Here is a 27,490-nt window from a genome sequence, read left to right on the forward strand (position 1 = left end):
TATAAGAAGCATACTGCTGAATGAATCAAACCAGTGGGTGTTATTTCCCAAAGATCCGCCATGCAGTAAGACATAGCAAACAAACTGTAATCAGATTTCACTAAGCACATGTCTTACGTTGCTATGGGTTACTACACAGTGAAGACTTGCAATTATATTAAAGACTATGCACAAAGCAACACAGACAATAGTAAACATTTCATGTTCTGTCTATGGTATGGGTAACTTCATGGGTACTTTTAGGTTTAGTAGCCCTTTAACAGTGCCAAAGAACAGGTTTCTTTAACAGATACAGATTAAAGTGCGCCCCACTTTCTACCGGCAGTGACAGCATCCACTTTGTCAGCTGAGAACCCATTACAATGCAACAATCCACTAGGTAGAAGTGACACGGGACTTCACCGGCTCTTAATGAAAGGATAAGCCACAGTATCACACATGGGGGCTCGGCACACAAAATGGCTGCCTCCACTGTAGACAAAACAGGTGCACATAAAACAGTGTAGACATATTTGGTAGCTGGTTCATTTTTTTCCTTCAGTTGCATCGGTTCACTGAACAGGTCTCATAATCCCAAAGCCCAGTGCCAATAAGGCGATAAATAGCAACATAAGCCATAGGGAACAACTCAATATAAAAAAAAAAAAAAGGAAATAGTAATAAAAACACTTCACTTACACTTAATACATGTTATGTACAAGATTCTAGAAAAAAAAAAAAAAAGAACACCTGAACCTCAAACATGAAAATTAATTTTGCTTTACTTAAAAAATATGAAAGGATTGTTTAAATGCCATGTTCTGAATGGATATTTTTTTCAGGTATGCTAGGACCATAAATAGTCTCTATAAATACAATAGCATCTACATCGAAGAAAGCCGCTATGGACTCTTGCCGATGAAGAGGCGACAAGGAAACATATATATATATATTTACATATATCAGTGACTACCATATGTAGCTCTTCAATTGTTGCTCTTTGAACGCTACACACCTCGGCGCAATTACACGCGGCAGCAGAAGCGTTATAGCAACAGCTGGAAAACAACAGGATCACTGGTTCTAAAACGACATTTAACAAACCCAGACAATGACTGAATAGGGAGCGCACTATCCACATACAGTTTGTATTGCAGGCAAGGTAGAGGCATTTTTTTAAAGCTTTTTGCACAGACTTCATATAATCTTTAAAACAAAGAAAAAAAAAGCTGGCCTTTATGTGGTTTGTTATGCTGAAATAAAGATTTCAGTTAAAAAAAAAAAAAAAAGATTTCCAGCTGTTGACCATTGTTGTTTGTAACTGGATGAGTATGACAATTACATTACACAGGTATAGCCAGGTTTGGAACCCGATTATACTTTTTTGAGAGAAAACAAAATAAAAGTAAAAACCTATTTGGTAACAAAAGTGTACTATATGTTATGATATAAAAAGGCATGGTGAAAATGTACCTTTTACTAAAGCTTATACAAGTTTCTTGGTCCGTAAAAACTAGGTTATGTTCATGCATCCTACTTTTGCTGAAGATTTCACCTCCGAGCCACAGTCTCTATTTCTGGCCAATTTTTTGACTTAAATAAAAAATACGGCTAAAAATAGATTTTTCAGTGGTGTTTTTACACTTACATACATTTCCCTACCCCCCATTTCATTATTGTGGCTTCATTTTTTCTTTTTTTTATTAACTCGGCACTTGCAGTTCAAAAGGTTCAGGCGATATGAACAAAATATGGAGAAAATGTTTTCTCACGAAAGCTCGAAATAGAATAAAAAACAAATTAAAAAAAAATAAAAACCTAAGGAAAAAAAAAGTCAAAAATAAAAAGTTCATTATACATGTCCTTCCATGTAAAAACAAAAAAACAAAAGTCAGCTGAAGTCCAGGTACAAGAGTTTGAGGTTAGGACACTACTGCTGCCGTGGATGATGTGACGTTGGTTGGGTTTGTGCTGACGTTTGTGTAACTTCCCTCGCTATTCGTGCTGGAATCGCTGGAGGCCAAAAGGCTTGAGTTGGCTCGTAGGATTGCCCCGGCTGCGCTACAATGGGGTCGAGGTCCAGGCTCTGGGGTGTATGTGAAAGTAAGGCTGGTTGAATAAATTATGCCATCATTCCGGACCAAAGTTACTGGCACCTGCACTGGCTGGCGGACCCACCTCCAGCCCTCTCGGAAAGCTGATATATCGGGAACGACGCACAACATGCTCTCTGCACACCTGGGGAGACAACAGACCCATTAGCGATGCAATGTTCACTAGTTGGAGACATCTTTCACATACCCTGGGAATTTACACTGTATGTCCGCTGCTAACAATTTATTAAAGATATAGGAAGTCAAAAAGCAGCATCTAGATTTAAACCCTGACATGAAACTATGCTGAAACGCAAGATGCTCATGCCTAAGGTCAACAGTCAAAAGGTCAACATGGGTTTTTCACTTTTTTTGGGGTGGAGGGGAGGGGGGGGGGGTTGGTTGCTGGCTAGACATGTGGAGGGAGGGCGTGGAGGGAGAATATAATAGTGTGCTAAGCTTATCGAGGCACCATGTGAGGGGGCGCGTTACAATTAGACGATGCCCATGCCGAAATTTAGGACAAGAAAACAATGTAAAACCCCATGTCGATCTTTTGACTGTCTCCCTAGCCATTGTCGACTAATGCTCGTGTCCACCTTTCAACCATGTCGACCTTAGGCATGTCAACCTATTTCATGTTTAACCCATGTCAACCTTCAATGGTCGACTCAATGGCCCATACCCTTTACTAGTGGGTTCCGTTTATGAGGGTACTGCTTTCCTAGCACGGCGCCCATCGCATCGTATACCATAAGACTAAATATGGTATACGATGCAACGCGTTATTGTACAATAAAATATCGTATCGCATTGTATGCCATACAGTGGCATACAATGCGATGGTATACGATTTTTTATTGTACAACCACCCTGATGGGTCCCTACAATGTTAAATGGCCCCCCATTGTCAACGCCAACCCGACGAGAGGTGAGCGCAGCGGTACGCGTCCTCCGACCTTTTCATACCCCCACTATCCACGTCGGCGCAGAGTTGATTCTAGATAGTGTGGCGAGCGCAGCGAGCCCCGTGAGGAGATGCGGAATACATATAAAGTAATACGCGGCCCCTCGCGAGGCTCACTGCGCTTCGGGTTTGCCACGCTATCTATAATCTACTCCACGCCGACGTGGATAGTGGGGGTATGAAAATGTCGGAGGATGCGTTGATAGTTGGGGGTGGCGTGGGGGTGCATTTAACATTGTAAGCACCCATTAGGGTGCTTATACAATTAAAAAAACGTATTGCATCGCATGCGGCTATATGGCTTGCGATGCGATGGCATAAGATGCCATAAGATGAAAATCTTGTGCGCCATGCTAGGAATAAAGTACCAAAATGAGTGTTCCAAATACTATTTTACATCTGCCTTCTACTAGGTTCCTTTCCCCCATTCCATCTACCCACTCGATACCCAGTCTTCCCTATCCCTATTTCCTGCTGATTGGCTGGATCTGTCTGTGGATGGGCCGGCGGCCCAGGTCGGTTGTTGGGCAGGTATTTTGTTCTATTGTTCTGTAAGTCACTTTGTCTGCATTTGACCAAGTTACTTTCTTTTCTTTTTATTTTGTTTCCATTTATTTTATTGTCATGTTTTTATTTTAACACTATAGTGATCATATGCCTATGTTGAGTGGATTGCTTAGAGATATTTTCTCCTCCTTGCTCCTTAGAAGCTGTAGAAAGCACCTCCCGTCCCTATTTTATTCAGATAGGAGATAACTATTTCCTCTATTCTACAGTGTTTTTTTGTTTAGAAAATGTTGAAAATGGTTTTTGATCCTCATTGACATTTTGTATATCATCATCCACTGTTAGATGTATTGTTTTTGCTTATTGAGGCTCAATAAAATATATTTAGTAAAAAAAATTAAATGAGTGTTCCACGGTGCTCTCTAGTGCAGTGGTTCCCAACCCTGGTCCACAAGTACCCCAACAGTACACTTTTTCCAGGTCACATGGCAGGTGCACTCATTATGCAGGCACATTTGAAAAGTTCACAGGTGGAGCTAATTATCTCACCTGTGATTCTGTGTGGAGACCTGCAAAACGTGCACTGCTGGGGGTACTTGAGGACCAGGTTTGGGAACCACTGCTCTAGTGGCAAGTACACAAGCTCACTGTGGCTTTAGGACATTACTCCGCTTCAAGTGGTGGATCTGACCACCAACAATGTGATGCGCTGTAGCCCCAGAAGAAACAGTATGAATGGACATGATATTAATAGGGAAACTTGAAGGAGAATACCACCACAGGACAAAGAATAAGGGGAGTCTATGTGGAATTAAATCTAGAATATAATCAGAATGAAACAGGGTAAACATGGAATGAGGGCAAAGCACATGGGGCAAGACAACCGGTGAGCAAGAGGACAGCGAACGAGCTGAGACAACGACAAGCAAGAGGCAAATCATTGGACAATAGGACAAAGGATATCAGAACTGTACACAAGCCAAAAGATACCTGTACATAGTCTCTGCCTCCACATCCCCAAACCAAACTCGCAAATTTGGAGTGAAGTTCTGTCCTGTGAGCTCCAACATTGCTACATCTCCACCTCCATTCAGCTGAAAAAACAAAACAATGGTAAAAATCACACACACACACACGGGGGAAAGCTTTCAGAACTACACTAACTTTTTTAGTCATCCTTTATAAAACCTAACTTGCACTGCAGTATGTTTTGTACAGGCTTGCCACGCTTGTAGTTCTAAATACACTTTGTGCACTAAAAAAAAAACACCTAAATATATGAACTGTGTTTGCTACAGAGGTGATGTTCGCTGCTGGTGGATACTGCAGTTTATTCCACTTTAAAATAATCTGTAGTTAGAGACAGGACATGGGCACATTCAGGGGGAAATTTAGATGTGAGTTGTATTTCACATGGGATGTTCATATGGGCAACCAATCAGAAACTACTCTTTTTTTTTAGCACCTTCTAGAACAGTGGTAGCCAACTCCAGTCCTCGAGAGCTACCAACAGTTCATGTTTTCCAGACAACCAGCTGCACGCATTACTGGCTAACATTTTAAAAGAACCACAGGTGGAGCTAATTACTTCACATTACTACATTCTGTGAGGAGATCTGGAATACATTAACTGTTGGTAGCTCTCGAGGACTGGAGTTGGCTACCCCAGTTCTAGAAGATAACAGATAGCAACATCCCATGTGAAATACAACTTACATCTTAGTAAATATCCCCCTCAGTGTATTTGTCTGTGCTGTACTCACAGTACCTCAACGGCAGAGGTAATGTGGAACACAACTGCCATTTAACCAGACACCAGTCATCTTCAAAAGGAGAGTGCATTATATTTGATTTATCGCCATAAAAGTATTCTTCCCGCATTTACGTTTACAGTGGCTTTTCTTTTTGTAATCTAATCATACATAGGGGCTATTCAATCCCTGCTGCTATTTCCGCATGTGGAAATAGCATCCGTCCCCTATTCAATGCTGCAGTTGTTTACAGCATTGAAGGCTGTGGATTTTTGAATTCTCTATCGTTTCTCGACAATCTGAGGTCATTTTAGCCAATCCTCAAACTTTCCAACACTCAACAGACGAAAAAATGTAATTCTGACTGTCGAGTTGCAGTCTAGTGAAGCGAAAACGGTCTGGGATTCCGATTGTCGGGATGTTTCGACAGTCGGAATCCCAGATTGAATACTGTAATATTGTAGACTGAAGCAATAAGCTATGGGGAAATAAAATTAATTGCTTGTTTACTACAATTCCACAAATTTAGAACCAAGGTGTGTAACAGATGCTCCCAAGGGGACCTTACCTGAAGGCTTTCTACAACAGGCACAGGAGTCACCGGTGCGTGGACTGGTCCCATGCCTTCATAGAACGTGTATTCTGCCTTGTCCGTGCTAATGATTGTCCATGATGCACCATCGTTTATCATCTCTTTGTTTGGCTCTTTGGGACATGGAGTGGCCTTTGTGTTTTTTATGAAACAGCAGCAGAAAATTAGGATCATTCACATTATTTGCAAAGAACACAAATATAAAAGTTTGGAAAAAGTTTTAAACGTCAGACTTGACAAAAGAAAAAAAAAACTCACTTGAAACTGGATTATTCGTTCCTGAGAAAGGCACAAGTACATTCTCTCTGTATCCTTCAGGTAGAACGCACATTTATGGAGCTGGGAGACGGGATCATCTGCATCTAACAATGCTGTCTGTTTATCCACCTTCCGGATAATCTGCACATAATGCAAAGAATATTCTATTATGGGGGCGGGAAGGAAGATGATTGATGCAGGAAGATCCAGCTGCTCCGGAGTGTTTCCACAGTCAGAGGAGTGGTCATCTAGTCTGATGCTGATGCCGTCAACGTCATATACATATAGTAACGCACTGTACAATAAACATGCATTTTGTCTGCCTTGTCCACTATAAATACCTGATTGAAATACTTTTAAGAAAACAGTTACATTTTTTCAGTTAAACCGTATAACATTAAGTTAAATACTGGGCACCCTGAAGCGGTTTTACTCTGACAACAATTAAAGTGATGTGCATTAGACTGTACCCATCACTAGAACACTATCTGCTAATGAACACAATAGACAATTAGCTGCAAGCTGCACATGGCCAGGACCCCTTTTCTCTGCAGCCCAGTAGACACGGCCATTGCTCCAGAGTCTACTGCAGATGCGCAAATCCCCACATATTTCCGCTGCTGCAATACCAATGAGGGGCACTGTATCCTATGAAGCTTGGAGTGGGAGACAGCAGTTATTCATTGCTTAATGGATGGTAAAATGGGACGACAAAAAAATAAATAAAAAAAGTGGACAAAGCTGATACATCTAGAAAAATCTTTGAGGAAAAGATATACAGGTTGAGTATCCCTTATCTATATATCCGTTGTCCAAATTATTCCAGAAACAATAGTTTCTAGAATTTACTTTTCTTTTGCTCAAAGCACTACTGGGATATCTGTAAGTGGCACTACTGGTGGGACATAAACCCTGTCGACCTTCATGCATGTCGACCTAATTCCTTGTAGACCTAGTGACCGTATCTCAGAGGTAATTAAGCCTGGCAAAGTGATGAAGAGGTGATAAATGGACGGTGATAATGCACCAGCCAATCCACTGCATTTTTTTTTTAAATGACAGTTAAATTAGGCGTTGATTGGCTGGTCACATCTGCCCCACAGTTCTCTATGGGGAGTGCATGTGAAACAGTGGCTTCCAGTCAATGCATTTGCACCTTTTATATTATCCAATTTAAAAGTAATCAGTAAAAAATACAAAAAAATATATACAAGTCGAAAAATTCCAATATACATAAAAGGGCAAAATATATATATAAAAAAAGAAAAAAAAGATTTCCTATAATAATTGAACCCAAGGCTGGTTATGCCTTATATCAGCGGTGGGGAACCTCTGGCCCCCGGAGCCGGTTTTTGTGGCTGTACAACGAGTCTCATACAGGAGAAATCTCGTGAGAGCTACCGACCGCTCGTGAGATTTCCCCTGTATGAGACTCCCTGCACAGCCGCCGGACCACACAGACCGGCGACTTGTAACCTGCAGCAGCCGCTGGAGCGTGGGACGGCTGCAGCAGGATGATTTGTAAGTTGTTGTTTTTTTAAATGGCATTATGTCTCAATGTTAACAGCCCTCGGACCCCAAAAGGTTCCCCACCCCTGCCTTATATAGAATAAAAAAAGGATTATTCTTTAAATCCTGCTGCTAAATTGCTGAAATCTCCCCTACCGTTTACATTTAGACTGTAAGCATTTACCATATTGATGATTAATAAAACACCCTGGCCATCGGACATATAATGTATAAATTACAGTCCGTCAGCCTTGGCAGTTAGTAATAGAGGACGTACCAGTCTGGGGAGTGCCATGCCAGTAACAGAACACACAAGTTTTACTGTCTGTCCATAATGAATGTAACCATCACGCACAGTGAATTCCTCTCCTTCTGACTCATCCTCATCCACTAAAAAAGACAAATACGTCGATGAGTAAATATTAAATACAACATTACTTGAACACTTATTCGTGTAGGTTAGGGTTTCCAGTGTCAAAGGACTCATTTAAAAGCTTTTAGTAAATCTTCTTCACATTCGTAATTTACTAATTATCAATGCTGGGCTTACACTGACAGATAAAATGTCAGACACATCAGGTGGATAATTGTATAATCTATTCCCAGCATAAACACTTTATATAGATCCTCTGCATTAATACAATTCTATCTGTGAAACAGCTCATTCCAGAGTGCTGGAAAGTTTTTACAAATAATAAAAAAAGAAGAACTCCTGTCGGACTTACAAAGGTGGATGTAAAACGCTCCCCACTGTTGCGAACTGGCGTGAAAGTTTCCACCTTCTACGTGCAAATATCTTGTACTAACCGTCTGTGATCGCAGTCGGTTAAATAGTGCCACCTTTGTCCCTGATGCAATACATACTGGAACAGATAAGAGATCTAAGTTAGGAAACACAAAAAACGTCCTTTACGATGCTACGGTGGCTGTCCGCATTGACCATTACTAGACCCACAAAAACCACATTCGAGATAAAGCCCCTCAGATTAATGTACATACTGCTTTTGGAGTGCTATTGAACATATTATGTATATTAAAGTTCAAGCGGGTATTCAAGCTCTTTAATAAAAAAAATATATAATTTTTCAAATTTCCTTTTCACTAATAATTCTTTCTTTATTGTATAGATGCACCAATCATCACCCAACCCCGCAACATGGATTCAAGTGGTTATTGCAAGAGTATGAATTCCGAATATGTGCAATGATTGATAGCATTGCACTTTATACAAAATTATTAATACAATACATTTAATAAAGGCGTACTGTGTGCGGCAGGGGTGGCCAAACCGGTCCTGGAGATCTACCAACGGTCCATGTTTTCCAAATCCCCAAGCTGGTTCACAGCTGGAGTAATTACTAACTGTCACATTTTCAAACTTGCTGAATTCATTACTTCTACAGATCCACAGGTTGCCTGATATACATGAACTGTTGGTAGATCTTGAGGACAGGTTTGGCCACCCCTGGTGTACGGGGTATCATGACCTTTTGGGCATAGCATGAAGACCTTTTAGAATGACAAAATGTATTGAAGTTTGACAAGTAAAAGGTTACCATGTTCATAACACAGGCATCATAATGCCAACAAGACTCAACTGCTAGACCAGGGGTAGCCAACTCCAGTCCTTGAGAGCTACCAACAGTTAACGTTTTCCAGATCTCCTCACAGAATCACAAGTGAAGTACTTCGCTCAACCTGTGGATCTTTTAAAATGTCAGTGAGTAATGAGTGCACCTGTGCAGCAGCTAGGTTGTCTGGAAAACGTGAACTCTCGGTAGCTCTCAAGGACTGGAGTTGGCTACCACTGGCGTAGAGCTTAGCAATAGGGACTGGGGGTCAGACCCGACAGCGTTTGTTTTCTAGCATGGATTTTTAATATTATAAACCAAAAACCTGTAACACGTGAGAAAGTGATTAGCCGGTTACGCAGTTGTGCTTCACCACTACCTGCTGCCAACATGCTGAAAGGTCCTTTACCAGTTACACAGCTGACGCCCCATCATTAATATTTCAGTGAATGAAAAGAGAAAAGTACTATCTTTCAGGCAAGAGAAAAATAATAGAAATAAAATGCATCAAATAGAAGAAAGATGGGAGTGACAGACTAACTGAGCACCTGCTACAGCATAGACATGTCACGTGGGGACACGCTTTACTTACGGTCTGCATTTTTCAGTGACTGCTTCTTCTTAGATGGCTTTGAGATGACCTTGATACGTTTGCTTAAGAACACACCAATGTCGTCGCTATTGCCATAGAACATTTTCACTGATAACATGAAGTGCTTTCTCTTGTCAGAGTCGGATATGTACAGGGTTTTGGCAGTGCAATAATTCTGTGGAGAGAGAGAGAATCACCCGTAGGATACAAATGGCTTTAACAGAATTACTCAGAGGTTCTGGAAAACTAATACCTTACACATATAGGCTCAATAAAGAATTCTAGTTTGTTTGTTTTTAATGGCAAACACCAAGCTAGGTATGTGTGGGACCAAAACGCACTCAACGGATCCAACGTGATGGAGAAATAAGAGGCTGAGCTACAGCACCAAATTGGTGCTGTACAAGGACCATCTTCAGAGCCCAGACAGCCAGATCTCTGTGTGTGTGTGTGTGTGTGAGACCAGCTGCACACGGCATTGCCGCAGAAGGCCAGTAACTGCCAATCACCAGGGAGGCAACATCTATAAGACTATAAACATGACTATATATTTAAAAAAAATACACAGGCACATACTGTTGTGGTTAGTTAAAAAGATCCTTCTTTTAACGGATTGGTCCTTATTCATAAACTGTGCAGTTTCCAGAGTGACCTTTATCTCTGTGCTCTCCAAGTAGGAGAGCCACATTTATACAGGACTTCTCACTCGCAGGAACCATAGTTTTCTGCCAGAGTACAGGGAAGTGCCCACAAAGTACATAAGAGGAGCTAAAAAGGTTCTTCATGCCTTCAAGAAATAGCGCACAGCTCTACCCGCTCACCTTTCCTTCTAAGTTCAGCTGCTGCATCTCTTGCTCGCTGTTCCCAATGCCGATAAAGGCACATGGCTGAGACTCCTGCTCAGAGCAGCCGTCTCTCTCCATCTGTTCTTTCTTTTTCTTCCATCCACTACCCATAAGATACACACAAGGGGGAGGACAAAAAAACCTGCGAAAGAGTCACAGATTGCTTAGTAATTCTCGATTCTCACGCAGGAATGGCAGCAGCAGGTGCAAGGATACATCACAGTATTGTAGTAGGACCAATTATAAGTTCGACATGATCAAAAATCTCAACACAAGCTGGTTGATCATCAAGTCAACACAAGCAGGTCGACAGTAAAAAGGTTGACATGAGTTGACATGTTTTTCTATGCTGGCAGAAGTTGACATAAACACCGTATGAGTGTACCGCTGTGATCGACACACTTATGTCCTCCCTCTATGCCTACTGGGATGGTAAAGGAAGAACAAAGTCAGTTTCAACACAAAAAAACTCATGGTGACCTTTTTTCATGTTGACCATTGGCTTGTGTCGACCTTTTGAGCATGTCAACCTAATGTACTTTAGACTAGCAGGAAATTCCGACTAACTACTGATGATCATGGTATAATATGGGGAGAAACGGGAGACAGAAAAGTACTTAGAAAATTCAGGTCAAGCATTCAACTAACTTTTGCGATATGCGTGCTTTGTCCACAAGATGGCACTCTCGTCTAAATGATCACTTGACCAACGCACGCAACACCACAGCCAGTGCTACATTGTGTGAATCGGAATGTGGATTTTCCAAACGGCAAACGTATATAATTAGTGCTGCAACAAAACAATATCGCAGGAGACGGCACCATCTTGGCTGCTCTAATGATATGTGTGCGCTATATAAGAAACAGTTAATAAATGTGGGGATACTACATAGGACATGATTATTTTGCATTATGAGATGAATGAAATGTACAGACGGCCACTGTGATAATGATCATGAAGCTGTTCCTAGCAGTTATCATGTGCAGAATACAATATCGTATGACCAGGAGCTGGCAGTAGATGGGGTAGGACTAGGCCAGGTTTGCGTTTTATTACTTTTTATTTTACTCTGAAAACTATCCTGTAATACAGGAATGTAAGGTCGTCCTCCAAAAGCTTTTCTACAAACACATTTGGACTTGCTGTTTATGCTTCATACTAAAACGTACAATATAATAAATAAGGGAGGCTGGAGACCAAGACAAAAAATACAAAAAAAAAGAAAAAGCCCTGAAAACTCGCTGCTGCTAACAGTTTCCATTCTGTGCTGACAATATTATTCAGATTGCATTTTTGGGGGCCTGTGGGCTCCTTTTATATTCTGCACTGTGAAAATGTATCTTCTATTCAGCAAACTATTAACATACGCAGTATAATTATACATGAATAAATAGAAGCGCTCTCAAACAGTGGCCCTTTGTAAGCGGAATAGGTTGTAAATGGTCACAGCAGTGGGAGAGGAGTGGACTGATCACGTGGGTCGCAGCAGGGGGAGAGGAGTGGCCTGAACTTGTGGGTCACAGCAGGGGGAGAGGAGTGGCCTGAACATGTGGGTCACAGCAGGGGGAGAGGAGTGGTCTGATCACGTGGGTCACAGCAGGGGGAGAGGAGTGGTCTGATCACGTGGGTCACAGCAGGGGGAGAGGAGTGGCCTGAACATGTGGGTCACAGCAGGGGGAGAGGAGTGGCCTGATCATGTGGGTCACAGCAGGGGGAGAGGAGTGGCCTGAGCATGCGGGTCACAGCAGGGGGAGAGGAGTGGCCTGAACATGTGGGTCACAGCAGGGGGAGAGGAGTGGCCTGAACACGTGGGTCACAGCAGGGGGAGAGGAGTGGCCTGAGCATGCGAGTGGGCAAAGACCCGCCCACTTGTGTGATTATAATACAGATAGTGGCATGTAATAGTGGCAGATATAGGGGGAAGGGAATCTTGTACTGAACACCCTAATGACACACACACCCATTAGGTTTCATATGCTGAGGAGTGTCCCTATGAATGGGGTTTTATTTTATTTACATCATCATTTCTTTTGTGTTTCAGTTTTCCTTCTTTGTTTCTGTAATCACCTATTAATGCTCAAAAAGACTTATGGCTTATCGCATATTGTGACCTTACTCTCAGTACGCAGAGCTGCCATGTGTTGTATGCAGGGGAAGATAAGGAGGATTATATAGACATGGCTGACCACCACCATAGGAAGCCAAAGAGATAAAGTTACATAAGGGCATTACACTAATCTGAAGGTGTCAATCTTTAAACGGAGTGGAACATTACATTTACACTGGACCATCAACTTATAACCCTTTTACACCGCCACAAAAACCTGGGCTTTTGCTTGTGGACCCAGGTCAGCAGCAGTGTAAAAGGGGTCAACCCATGTCCACTTAAACGGGACTTCCACCCACGTCCTGAACAGGGTGGAACATAGTCAGGACCTGGGTAGTGAGCAGTGTAAATGGGTATGCTGGGTTGTCTGACTCGGCTCCTTGGTGCTGAGTTTGCCCCTAGCGTGGCGGTCCGGGGCCCCAGTGTGGCGATCCCGGTGCTTGGAGATGATGTTGTCTCTAAGTGCCACCCCCGTTTACACTGCGGGTCGGCACCACAGTGTAACTGGTGCAAATCCCAGATCCGACCTGGCTTGGAACAGTGTTCCAAATACCGGGTCGGATCTGGGATTTTGATGTAAAAGGGTATAAATCTCACCAATAGGACATACATACAGTACACACACACACACATATCTATATTTATATATCTATATATATATATATCTATATATATATATATATATATATATATATATATATCTATATATCTATATATCTATATATCTATATATATATATATATATATATATATATATATATATATATATATATATATATATATATATATACACACACATACACATACACACAGACAGATGTGGTGCATATACAGTATTAATGCCCACTGTAAGAGCATTGTTCTACACAATGAGTAAAAGTTCATTTTTACTACATAGATTTAGAGCATTCATACATTTTTCTCTAGTTAAATTTAGTTTCTATTGTAATGATCTGGAAATAGATTGTTTAGTGAAAATTAGTAGTGCAATCACATTCACCTCATGTTACAATAGCAAGTTCGGCAGTGTGACCTGTCCACTCTCCCACCGACGTTTAAACTCCTGCTCAAACTGGAGTTCTGCAATTTTGGGATACTTGCACTATTCCTAATTCCAGCAACAAGGAGAAAACAAGCACGCCAAATCGGGAGGCCTGAGCCCTTGCAAATATAGGGCAACCAAGGACATCTGGTGTCACCTTTCACTGTACCCCTAATATCCAGAAGATAACACACGGATGGTAATATTCATCACAATATTCTTCACCCCTATTCTTAATTATCCCAAGAGTTGGAGATCTCAATTATACTAACATCATAAATCCCTGATAGAATCCATTGATTGCTCAATTTTTAATCATATTTATGTACCCCCCTTTTTTCATATATTAGGTGATAGATGTACATCATTTGTGTTATTAATTAAATATTAATCTTTGAGAACGTCTTGTCTCAATTATTGGAATAGCTAGCGCTGGCACATCTCTTGTTTGTTTTTCCTATATTTTTGGGCTTGACAACCCAGTGCCAGCTGCTATTGATAGCGCACCACTCCACTCCCATCATTATCTATACTTAGTTTAAAGACTATACAACCATCACATTGGGTGCCGAATGACCTCCCAACAGCCGGGATTCTGATGGTCAGTAGAATGACCATGGAATCCATTCGGTGAAAAGCCAGACAGTAGAAATACTGACTTACAAAGGCTATTCTCCCTCGCGGGGTCCACGATCCCCATAGAAGTAGAATATAACCCGTGCGAGCGCAGCAAGCCCGCAAAGGGGATTCCTTACGCTCGCCCCACTGTCTGGCGTCAAAATCCCGAGGCAATGGGGCTAGTGCAAAGAAGCCCCTTGTGGGCTCGCTGTGCTCACCACATGTTACATTCTCCCTCTATGGGGGTCATGGACCTCCACGAGGGAGAATAGCCTTGTAAGTCGGCATTCCCACTGTTGGGCTTTTAACAGTCTGGATTCTGACATCAGTCTACCGACCAGCAGAATCCTGACTGTCTGACCCCCATACCACATCTGTCATATCTGTGTATGCGTTGCACTGTGACATTTGGAACTGCGATGGGGGCTCTGGTGTGAGCTACGTTCTTTCCAGAGGCGTTATATCATTGTAGGGGACTTCTGCTTGCAGCCTGCGGAAATGTGAGCAGAAACAGCTACAGTAACTGGCCAGAAAAGGTGCTGCACAAGTCTACCTGAATGTTCACCTGTGGTGAGCATGGCTTGGTGTATGTTTATACAGCATTCATTCACTTCATGTATAAGAAACGTATTCCGATGTCGTAGGCTTACGTACCTTTTTTCATTTCCATAAGACTTCTGTGCAACTTTAGCATGGAGGATGAGTACGGTCTGATCACCCCGTTCTTTTAAATAATTCCGCATTGCTTCCCTAAAAGCAAATAAAATGAAAAGACCAACATTAGGCATGTAGAGGCTATTACCAGTTAAGATAAATGTCATACAAAAGTGATGTTTTTTGAGGACTTGTGGAAGACTTTACTTTGAGTAAAACTAATTATCTGTGGTTGAGCTGCATAAAAACATTGTATTCATGCTTAGTAGATGCAAATCTGCAGGTCTTTGCTGTGGTTTTCTACAACCACCACCTCTGAGCTGCAGGAGATAAACCAGAGCGCTCACTGCTTCACTTCCACAGCTTTGTGGCTCAACAAAGTTCTCACCCTGTCCCAGCAGCTGCCGCCAAGTACCTGGTGATTCTGTCCCGCTTACAACGCAGGCTTGCAACGACCATGGCTACTGCCTTATTTATAGAGAAGCAAGTCTTGATCGCAGCAACGGTTAACTGGGTCAGAATCTGTACATACAACACCATAGCAAACTGGACGGGGAGATAGTATGTCAAATATAGACTACTAAACCGGTGCCCACACCACTAGAAAGACCTGCGATCTTAAGATGTGGGCATAAATTAGCCTTGAAATCTTCTGTCCGTCCTGGACAAAAGATTTCAGGCAAGCGCACATCTTAACCAAAGATTTTTCTTAAGATCCCATGTGCAATCCTATGGATCTTTTGTTAAATCTTCTGATCTTTTGTGTGACATGAAAGATCAGAAGATTTAGCAAAAAATCCACAGGACCGCGCATCGGACGATTTTCGACTGATTATTGGTAAACATTGGACGATATATCGGACAATCTGCAAAAAAATTGTTCTAGTGTGTGGGCACCTTCAGCTACTAAAGTCCTTTACTGTCATGGTATTGGTAACCACAGGCTTTGAGTCTTCAGCAGCAAATGAGGTGGCCTTGTATAGATAAAAGTGTGAAGGTTCCTATTGGTTCATTAGTTAAGGTTTTTTAAGCACAGGACGAGTGTAGTGAAAACTAAGTCGCATTCTCACAGCGGACAATACCGAAGATAGAGCTAAATAAGGGTTCTAGAATAATGTCGGTTTCTTTTGTAGATTTAACCCTCTGAGTGGCAAATAAATTTGTCAAAATAAACGTCAAAATTGCCAAGCAGACATTTGTATTCATCATATTGACTGTAAAGTTTACCTTATAAAGGACATATAATCTTTTTTTACACAACATATTTAATTTGAATTTATATAACAAATGTGAGCGACGCCGGCATTTTTTGTGGATATTTTGAACAGCTCTCACAGAGATGTTGGCAGTCAAAGGGTTAAAATAAATGAACATAAGCGCTAACGCTGCTGACGGGACAGTGTTAAATTAAAGCCAAGCAACTTAATGCGTACAGATTATTTGCAGATGCAGCTGCGTGATGCTAAGCAAAAAACGACAACAAAAAAATACAAATAAAAAACAGGAACTAATTAAAAATATTTATATGATGATTCTATGCCCCCTGCACTGTTGAACCTGGTATAAGTTTCGCAATAACCATAAAAAGGAAACGGCAACCGAATGCATAGAACTAAACAAAAACCTTGTATATATAGTTTTGGGAAGTACTTTTGGTCTTTGCATAGGGCATTTCCACATTGGTTTCTATTATGTTGTGGGCAGTGCAACCTATACGAAGAGTCTGTTTACATAGATACTAGATAACACCCTCACCCCCAAGATTCAACATAATGATTCACTACACAATCAAATACCATTAGGTGGTCCAAAACATGAAGTCCTCCACAAATATGATGCAATACTAACTAACTTGCATGCTACATCTAGAGTTCATGTGTAAACAGTACTGTAGCTCTACCAGCAGTCCACGTTTTCCAGACAGCCTAGCTTATGCACAGGTGTAAGCCATTACCAACTGTCACATTTTCAAACATGCTGCATTCATTCCTAATCGACACATTCTACAGATCCGCAGGTGGTCTGGAAAACGTGAACTGTTGGTAGATCTCGAGGACCGCCCCAGATGGAATGCAATCAGCTATACAGAAAGTACAGTCACACATTTGGAAAGCACACAGACTTTCAGTATCGCCGAGCGCAGCAGATGCGGTCACATGAAAGCAGCCCAAGCAGGAAAAGTGCTGTACATACACATAATACTGTATATTGCCTATATTGAAGAGATCAGCCCTGCCTGGTTTTCTACATGGGATACCATTATATTCAAAGTAATAAAGGTGCTGCCAACATGGCAGTTTGGGCATCCAAAAGCCCAACTATTTGCAGAGTTCTACTCACCCCATTACATACGGCACCCAAAAACAATTCTATTCCCCTCTGTAAGCAGGGAAGCACCCGGAAATGAACATTAAGTTCATAAAGAAAAGAAGTTATGCTGTGTTCCCAAGGTGCAATTTTGCTTGCAATGCGATACCGATCCTTTTGGGATCAGAATCGAACGGCAAGCAAAACGCACTGGATCTGTACTATATGGTCTTGCTTGTATAGTCTATTTCACTGATCGGTTTACTCCTGATGGCATCTGGGTAAGTGGTTTATATTGCATGAGGAAAGCCAGAGAAAAAAGGTTAGGATGAGAGATGGATGGGTTTAATGAAGAAGTGGGTCTTGAAACTGCTTAACGTTTTGTAGGGATGTCTGATAGGGAGGGGTAGAGAATTCCAAAAATAAAAAGCACAACGGCCAAAATCTTGGAGGAAGGAGTGGGAGGATGGTAACCAGTTGGCAGGACAGGTGGCATGTATTTGTGCAGTGAAGAGGACGGGTGAGAGTGCAAAGAGTGGTAAGAGATGTAAGAGGGAGAGGAATGGGTGAGGGCTTTGTATTGAATTGGATTAGAAAGTGAAGCCAGTAATTGAAGAGAGGTGGACGTAGAAGACTTGTTGAGGAAGATAAGCCAGGCAGCAGCATTGAGGTTAGACTGGAGAGGAGAGAGGCGTTTGTCAGGTAGGAGGAGATTACAGTTGTCCAGTCTGGAGAGGAGGTGGAAATGGCGAGAGGTGTTGGATATGTGCTTTAAAGGAGAGTGAGGAATCAAGAAAAACTCCAAGGCAGTGTATTTGGGGGCTTTTCTCTCATTTTATTCAGATGCATAGGACTGCTGCTGGCTATTTGGGTTCACTTATATGTGCAAATTTACACCTCAAATTCACACGCCAAATAGGATAGCCTGAGGAAGAAGAAAAACTGGGAAACATCAGGAAAAATTGCGAAAACCGTCCATTTTTTCGCTCCCGAAGCTAACTGGATATCCCCATTTGTATTACACCCTGCTACTCACTTATATCTATATTAATGGCATCCTTTCTGCAGTTATAGATGTGACCAATTCATTAGACAGGAAATATCACTGTTACAGATGTTGGATGTGGAGATTGGAGACTTTACTTCTTTGTATGCAACAGTAAAGCTGGCCATGCAGTACTGCGATCTCTCACAGCAGTGTATGTCCAGCCGATCCCCTGCGAGCCACATGTGATACATCACATGCAGTCCTTTCACGTGTGATGATCGCATGTGACCCGTGTTCCCTGCCGCCGGGCGGAGGGTCCGAGGTTGGCCCTGCATGCCGGTCCAATCTCCGACCCAGGTCTGATGCGCAAGGGACCCGAGGGGACTGATTTTGGGTAAAATTGTTGGGTTTTTCACACTTGGAGCACTATGGCACCTAACCATTTCTCATCCTAACCCTCTGTTTATGCTCACTTCTATCCCTGCTGTGTCACCCCAGTTTGTCTGCCCCTTCCCTTTAGAATGGAAGCTCTAACGAGCAGGGCCCTCTCTCCTCATGTGCTTTTCTTAGAACAGGGCTCAACAAATACCGGGGGCCAGGTCACCACGGCGACCAGATATTTTGCAGGGAGGGAGGGAGGAAGCAGAATCTGGTCGTCGGCATCCCGACGACCCATCTCCCGCTCCTGTCAGGCCAGCGGCAGCGCGGTCCCCGACCAGCCTGTCAGACACAGGCTGGTATAAGAAGATGCGCTCTCCCAGCTGCCCGTGTCTAAATGTTTAAGTGCGGCGGCCGCAGGTCCCATCAGGGAGAGACTGCTTACCGCCAGCAGCTCCGTCCCTGCCTCTGCCTGGCTGCCGGAGTTACGTTCCCTTACACCCGGCTGTGGGAGCTCCATGACCGCCCCTCCCCCCCCCCTCACTATTTTTTCTTGTTTTGTTCTTTTGCTTATCTTTGTACCCAAGAATGTAACTAGGTGTAAAAACGCAGACCCCACTGACGAGCTGTGTAGAGGTGCTACAGAACTGGAATATAATTCAATAGTGGCAAACCCCCACCTCAGAATAATTCTTATTGCACCAACCCATAGTGAGGGCCTAGCTGCTATACTTACTGTAAATACAAAAATCTAAAGCAGAAACCATGGGTGGTCCGACTGCTACTAGAAAGGTGTGAAAACAAATGTAAGTCACAAGTGCACTCACCTGCCACTTTACCAAGGTGTCAAGTTCCCTAGGTTTTGGGTTTTTTTTTTTATATCTTTACTTCAATGCATTTTAGTGGGCAAAATAGGAAACTGCTTAAGTGAACCTTACCTTGTGAGACGTTTGGGTTGAGGCCGCTCCCCAAACTTCCTGTAAACACAGAAAATATCAATTACAAATAAGAAGCATGAAAGACACACATGTGGCATGTGATACTGGCCTAATATTCATTTTAGTACAGAGGGCACGCAGCCATGGAAACAATACTGGTAAAAATAAAAGGAACGTTAGAGGCTGCTCTAGCTGGTAACGGATGCTGCTGGCGATACAGAACAGAAAAATAGCAACGAGAGCCGATGAAATGTATTAATAAAAAAAAAAAAAAAACCACAAAGAAATGTGACTAACAGCATAGGTGTTAGGGAAAATATCATCTCAATTATTTGTTAGTTTGATTAATGTTATTTGTAAACATTAAATGACATAGGGTGAAATTCAATAGGATGAGAGATTCAGAAAGTGAGAGATTTGGTAAGAAATCTCCATTAATTTTTTTTTTTTAAAGCGGCAATCATTTACACTGCAAAACCAGTTTGATTTTGCTTAAAAAAAACGGGAGATTTCTTACCAAATCTCTCACTTTCTGATTCTCTCATCCTATTAAATTTACCCCACAGTTTCAGATCAGTCATTTTCTAACCAATTGTTCTGATGCAGTTGAAGAAATAAAATAAGAATAGCCGTAATCTGTCAGTAGAACGACAACATCACAATAAATATACCTTATACTGATCAACCTTATAGTGACTGCAGAACATTGGCCCTATTGTACTGGCATGAAACCGGTTAAAGTATAGAGCAGTGATTTTCAAACTTTTACTTTGCGGCATACTAAATAAGATTTTAAATTTGCCAAGGCACACCATGGCCCCCACAGATTAAAAAAAAAAAAAAACACCTATTGGCCCCCCATATAAAAACCAAACAAAAAAACAATCACACTGGTCCCCACAGGTAACAAAAATAAAATACACTGGCCCTTTACATGAAAAGAAGAGACCAGTTGAACTGGTGGTGGCTGTAAACAGGTTTGGACATCTCTAGATCTGGGCGCACACTGGAGAGCAGCTGAAGGCACACTAGAGGTGAACCGCCACGGCACAGTGGTTGAAAAACACTTGTATAGCGGGTCGACACAAGTTTAGCAGTTTTTGGTGTCTATGTCAACATGGACACTGTACACGTGTCCTGCGTCCCCTCGCATGGCATGCGATCGCCATGCTTTGAGCATATATATGGACAGGTGCATGCAAGGGGGGGGGGGATGTGTCGGGAGCAACCATGTCTTTCCCCACTTATTTTGGCAGGCGCGATTTGTCCACAAATTTTGCGATGTAAAATTATAGAATCCTGATATTTTTCTTCAGAAAAATGCAATTCAAGTAGAAATCTGTTAATTCTACATGGTTTATTTTATTGTAATATAAAGTTGGGAGGACAGAGGTTAGTTGAAGGAAGCTGACAAGCCACAATAACCAGAAGTACAGAACTGTCCATGAAACCATCAGGTGGTATCATTGGGTGTGAAGAGGAAACCAGCACCTACATTTAGATCTGTCATCTCTGCGGACTTCTCTCCCCTCCAGCTAACACACTCACATGATACACAATTAAACTACAATGCTCAAAACTGTAAATTCAAAACGTCCCATGAATGAGCAATTTTATAAAACAATCAAAAGCACAGCTCCGATCCCCTTGGTGATACACAGAGGCTGACAGTCTTTCTAGTAAGCTGTAGTGAAGGGGGAGGGGGGGGGGGGGGGATTTCCTGCACCAACTGAAGTCTGTTGGAAGGTATTTTCTCCTTTCCCTGCCTAGCCAGGGTTCAGTTAAGTAGGCAATGCTGCTCAAAAGGGGAAGGCAGGTAAGGAGAAGTCTTGCTCATATCACAGTGTCATTTGTAGTAAATGGTATCACATACTTACATTTATGAAGGTTTTTTATATTTCAAATTCTGTTGTGTTTTACAACAGGAAACATTGATAAAATAAAACGGTAATAACAGGCAGAGGTAGGAAGTCCCTGCTTACAAGCCCATAGGATTTTAAGCAATAACAGATTCACATTATTGCAATAGCAGATTCTCTTCTAAAAGAATCCAAACAGTCCTCCATCTGTACATATATTTATAGGAGCTGAAAACAAATGAGGACGGACATCTTGTGCAACCTAAAAATGTATCAACTCAGTATACGTTTAATAAAAACAAACAAAAAAACATGTGTTTACTGATAACGGCAAAAATGTCACATTATTGGCTAAAGATCAATTCCTTGCACAGTGCATGAAAAAGTTTGAAAAGCATCTTCAAACCCGATGTGATATAACAGATGTGTCTACTTAGACATCCACCCCTCTTGCATGCAAAATGGTGCGCTCCTGCAGCAGGACACGTGGTTGTGCAGGTAGACGGGCACTGATTAGATCATATGCTAACAAAATGGCTTGCTGAGGGGTCTCTAACAGAGTTCGAAAAGGTGATCATCATAGGCGGCTCGATCAGGGGTATGTGTGAGGAGCATTGCGGATGTTAAGAAGATATCTAAATCTAAGATGTCTCGTCATTAAGGCATGGAAGAACGATCATAGAAGCGTCCAAAACAACTACCTAGGCAGAGGCATAACTCTGGGAGGCAATGGAGACATCTTCCACCGGGCTCCAGCTGCCAAGTGGGCACCTCTCCTCCCCTGCCAGTTTGAACCAGTTAATTGAAAGCGGTCGATATCGCTTCTGTGGCTGACTCCCCCTACTAACATCCTTTTTGCAAGGTGTCACACGCTGTATTAGAACCCATGACCTGTCTTACTGAAGACAGACACCTTACTGATTGAGCTATTTGGAGGGCATCCATATTTATCTTGCCTCCGGGGAACTGGAATGAATTTACGCCACTGTACCTAGGGACCGGAGGGTGCTAATCAGGGGACTGCGAAAGAACAAGGGTCGTCCCATGAATAACATTGCACATGACTTCCATATGGGAACTAATACCAGTTTTGACCAGGACAATTTGTAGGGAGGCCCATGCACTTGGACATTATGGTTGAACGGCTGCTCATAAACCTTCAAGCCCAAAGAAGAATACAGACCACGCTAACTTGGTTGCTGACCACATAAGGGATTCTCTAATATATAAAAACATTTGTAATTGGTCCAGTGCATAAACATCAACAACCAGGTTTAATTTTAGCTAGAATACAAATATGTGAGCTATAAAACTCCATTACCAATGACATTACACGGTTATGGGTGAACTGGGTTCAGTGTGAAAAGGCACCAACCCGGCAATAACCCAGTAATAAACTGGTTCCACAATGCGATGTGGAAAGGGGTTTAGCTTGCTCCAATCCATTTCAGAAAAGTTTTCAAATACCGGGTCAGAGCAGGGTTTGCGATGTGAGAGCTGCATAATGTGACTATTATTGGGTATGTTGAATTGCTACAATACAGATATTCTGCATCTACTACAAAGAATGGCCGCCAAAGATTACTACGTATAGCACATTTTAAACTGTATATGTGCTAGTGAAAAGCTGCCAGCATAGGGGTCAACTGAGCAATAAAAATGAAAGGAACATATCCAAAAGCTTTTACAGCTGAAGCAATTTATATAAGTACAAGGTACTTTATGCTGAAATCCAGTAAGTTGAAATTCTGGTTTCTGAATACGGAGCTGCAGCACTACCTGCAAGTTCTCGGCTGGGCGGATAAACTGGAACAAGCAATGGAAAGTGAAAGCTTCCCTCTCTGATGTAGGACAATCAGGTTTCTGCATCTTACATAAAGCTGTCTACGCACTGCAAAAGATATTATTCCGACCAAAAATAGCAAAAGGAAAACACACGTCTGCCCCGCACATAAATGGTCTGACACAGAGAGGTTGCAGGCCATTATTTGCACCCCTTGCATAATACGGTATAATACGGACCACAAAGCTATAAAAACATAAAACACAGGGATGTTTATAGTCTGATTGCTGTAATAGCCTAGTCTGATTTTAGCCACTTCCTCGTCAATACCTGCCAAGTGGTAGCACATTCTCTCGCGTAGGCTAGGGAAGTCTCCTGGCAGACAAAATCCTCAAGCAAGGTTTAGGATGTTAAAAGCAAAATCTGTAACTTAAGCCGGGTACACACAGTGCAATTTGACTAATCAAAATCGGCTAGGTTAGCCAAAATCGCACTGTGGGTACACTGCAGGCGATGCACGGCCCAGCTACCGCACGGAACTATAGACAGTTCAGACAAGGCAATTTTCAAAATCAAGTCAAAATAGCCCGCAGCCTCCCCTGTGTACACCCCTTAAAGCGACTCCTCTTATCAGAAGTTGCCAGCGATTCCCCCTTGAGCCACCTGGGATATATTGCAAGTGATCCCAGCCAAACCAACCCGGCTCGGATGATACAAGAGATTGCTTGTGCAGCCAGTGTGATGCGCATCAAACCTGCTGTCAGTCACCTGTAATTTGGTATCTTTTCTTGCGATTTATCACCGCAATCATAGGAACAGAGCCCATACTACTCCAACATATTAATATTTTACCATTGCATGACATTGGAAGTGTTCCTCCCCTACACCCACTCCCTCCCATCCTTATTCAGCACCAAAAACCCATATCCTCTGATAAGAAGACTCGTAATGTCCTATACTCTATGGGCCCTTCCTCGCCACTTGTGAAATATCCATGAAAAATGTATGCATCGGGGTGGTGGGCGCCCCAAAGGACACAAAAGTGACTTGCCCCTTCCCTCATTTGACATGAATGAGTCCCTGGCATCTGAACCTTAACCTTGAAATGCTGCAACACTTCACATTTTGCATGAGTACGTTCCTCTTTATCTTCACATGCTGGTGTCTGCTTTGCCTATCCTCCAAACCTTTTCTTTTATAATGTGTACTGATACTCGGGATACGGTCATTTTGTCACCAGCGTGATGGTCAACAAGCATTAGGTCGACAGGGTCATTAGGTCGACAGGTTTTATTATTTTTTTACTGTTTTTTTGAGCCGACATGTGCCGACAGGCGGTATTTCATGCCCTACCATCCACTAGGCTGTGGTGTTACAATCAAATAGTGTGCAGAGTGTAGCGAGGCACCGCACCGAAGCATTGCGAGTGCAGCGACCCATGCAAGGGGATGCATTGCTACGTTTTAGTGTTTATGTTGACTGTGTTGACATTCCAGGAAAAAAAAAAACATGTCGACTTTTCAATGTCGACCTAATGACCCGGTAGAACTTACCCATATCGACCTTAACTTATGTTGACCTAATGATCCATGCCCCTGGTGCTCTATGCCATTGAGTGTTTTACAGCCTCCACCCCAGTCTGCCTTGTGCCCAATCTCTTTTATTTATGTACCCATTACTTATGTTTTTTGTATATTTAATAAAAATGTCTTGGTTTTTTTTGGCTCATTTATTGGTTCAGTGCTGCGGAACCATTGTGGCATCATAGGGGGACCATAACACTAGTAAAAACACAAGTTGGTATGGTGCACACATTTGCATGCCTTACACAAGTGTTAGAATACCAAATATATTCAATTTTTCACCTCAGTTACTTTTGGTTCAAAGATAATTAATTGTTAATTCTAGGCACAATTCAACTTCATAAAAGGCACATTTCTGTAAGTTTAAGGAGAGGATACATATGTACTAAACATCCACAAAACTACAAATGAATCTGCTGGAAAAGCTGAATTAATCATTTTATAAATAATCTTTTTTATTTATTTTTTTAAAAAACATGAAGTTTCTTATACAGATAACAAAATTACTTATAGGGGTATTCAATTTGTGCAGATTGACAGTTTTTAGGTTGAATTTCAATATGACCTATTCAATTAAAGTGACAATTCTTTGCCTAGGGCAAAAATCCAGCAATCCACATGTTTTCATCTATGGTCAGGCAAAATTTCAGAAGACGTTCGCATGCAATTTTGGTAATTTTTCTCCTATGCCTTATGGACCAAAAAAGGAAGCGAAACAGCATCTGCGAAAAATTTAAAAAAAAAAAAAAAAACACAGAAGAAAACGCTCGCAATTGAATAGTCTTGAGTCGAATTAGTCCTGTTTGTATCATTTTCGAAGATGCAACTGAGAGATGACAAGACAGAATCTGCTTGGTTGCTACGGGCAACATCGTTTCATCTTAAGAAGCTTTAGTAAATATACTCCATTATCTGTTAAAATAGAAATAAAAAAAAATCTAAAAACATTTTTTTTTTTTTTTTTTTTTTTTAAAGGACAACATCTGTGGCTACCCCATCGGCTAGTGAATATCAGACTAGTGTTTGGAAGGAAAAGTTATCCAGATTACAGATGTTGCAGATTGTGACATGTTTTCATATAAATCATGCAAAACTTGTATAAGGTAACACACGACAGCACCGGAGGAGGGAGAGGTGGGGGGGGGGGGGGGGGGAGCACCTTGATACATAAACCAGCTAAATTGGATATCCGTGGTAATTTATTTGAGTGACAAACGTGAACCAAAGTTATAAAACGAGAAACTTTAATCAAATTAGTAGGTTTCGATATTTAAGGCATTCACAGCGTATAGTCTATAAGCAGACTAGTGGCTTCACGTTTTAGCAAGTACTGTAATTGTAACAAAACAGAGACAAGTAGATGTGATAACGATTCACAACCAAATAATATGTATGTAATGCTTTGTATGGTCTTAACAATAGGATTATTTGCGCCACATAGGATCTGCAGCGTCCAATTAGAGAGGAGACAAATAAGTAAAAACAGAAAAACAGTGACTTCAAGCTGAATACAACAGAGGCCAAGTAAACATAGGATTTGATGCGGTCCAAGATTAAAAGGGGGGTATTTGATCCCGGGTGACAAATGTGATCCTCGTGCAGTATATATTAAATCAGCATTCTATCTATTCAACCTCTTTTATTTCGACTTCCATAAACAATCCAAAAATATGAACCGTCATGGACCCGTCAAAATAACATTGGACCTATTCAATGTTTTGCCCTTTTCCCCCCGGTTGTCTGAAACATTCCGACAGTCGACAAAGACGTGAAATTGGCCAATATTTTATTGTCGAAAACTGCCACAAATGTGACAATTTAGCAGCCGTTTCAGACAATGCAGATTCGACTTTAAACAAATCTGAACCAGCTCCAATGTGATCAGTTCCTTCTGCTTAATAGTTTATGCATGGAGAGGTTATTTTAAAGTTAGTTACTTTGCCTGCCATTGCACATTCTATCTGGGTACAAGGCCAAGCGCCAATTATCAGAGAATGTTTTTTGTCGCAAAAAAAAAAGGAAGCTTTTAAAAAAAATATATATATATTTTTAATTTTGCTATTCTCTAGTCATTTCCTTTCTCCTTAGCTGGCAGGTTTACCCTGCATTCTCACACATGGAGATGTTTTGTGCGGTCGCTCTGAAAAGATTTTAACAAGTGTGTGTATAGAAAGATATGTACAATATATCACAGAGAAACAACGCTACATGTATCATATGAACATCCATCTGCCTGGCAATTAAAGATGGCACAAGTTTAGTGTGACTTTAGTTGGGGGCTAACCACAGGATGTCAAGCCTGAACGGCCCAATTTATTCTACAGCTGCTGCAGCGACTTGCAGCAATCAAAGCTACACAGTCAGGGAAGTTCCAGCTCTAGAACACCACAAACAGAACAAAGATTGCTGCTACCCAGGAGTGTCTGCCATCGTGCACTATTATAAACCACACGGGTTATTAGGCTTGCCCTCCCTTTTGGGTAAATAACCATTAAGCTTGTTTCACATCTGGAAGAATGCCATCAGTAAACTCAAATGTTGTGGTTTTATGTAAGTGAATAAATGCCG

At 41.7% G+C, this 27,490-nt stretch overlaps 1 protein-coding gene across 2 annotated transcripts in view; it reads right to left on the reverse strand.

Annotated features, from left to right (window-relative positions):
- Positions 1–743: 743 nt before the first annotated feature.
- Positions 744–27,490, reverse strand: part of RBPJ (recombination signal binding protein for immunoglobulin kappa J region) — a 64,168-nt gene continuing 37,421 nt past the window's right edge. The window contains exons 2-11 of one of the 2 annotated variants that reach the window (XM_083159781.1): positions 19,698–19,736; positions 15,087–15,182; positions 10,641–10,806; positions 9,820–9,994; positions 8,382–8,519; positions 7,934–8,046; positions 6,148–6,288; positions 5,866–6,021; positions 4,537–4,640; positions 744–2,217 (exon numbers count right to left, since the gene is read on the reverse strand). In XM_083159781.1, coding sequence (XP_083015907.1) covers positions 1,902–2,217; positions 4,537–4,640; positions 5,866–6,021; positions 6,148–6,288; positions 7,934–8,046; positions 8,382–8,519; positions 9,820–9,994; positions 10,641–10,806; positions 15,087–15,182; positions 19,698–19,736 — 1,444 coding nt within the window. In that variant the 3' untranslated portion in view covers positions 744–1,901. Of the gene's footprint in view, positions 2,218–4,536; positions 4,641–5,865; positions 6,022–6,147; positions 6,289–7,933; positions 8,047–8,381; positions 8,538–9,819; positions 9,995–10,640; positions 10,807–15,086; positions 15,183–19,697; positions 19,737–27,490 lie in introns of both variants that reach the window. The other variant, XM_083159703.1, reaches the window with a different exon arrangement.

The sequence above is a fragment of the Crinia signifera genome, chromosome 1 (genome assembly GCF_055691185.1).
Source record: "Crinia signifera chromosome 1, ASM5569118v1, whole genome shotgun sequence".
Taxonomy (NCBI): domain Eukaryota; kingdom Metazoa; phylum Chordata; class Amphibia; order Anura; family Myobatrachidae; genus Crinia; species Crinia signifera.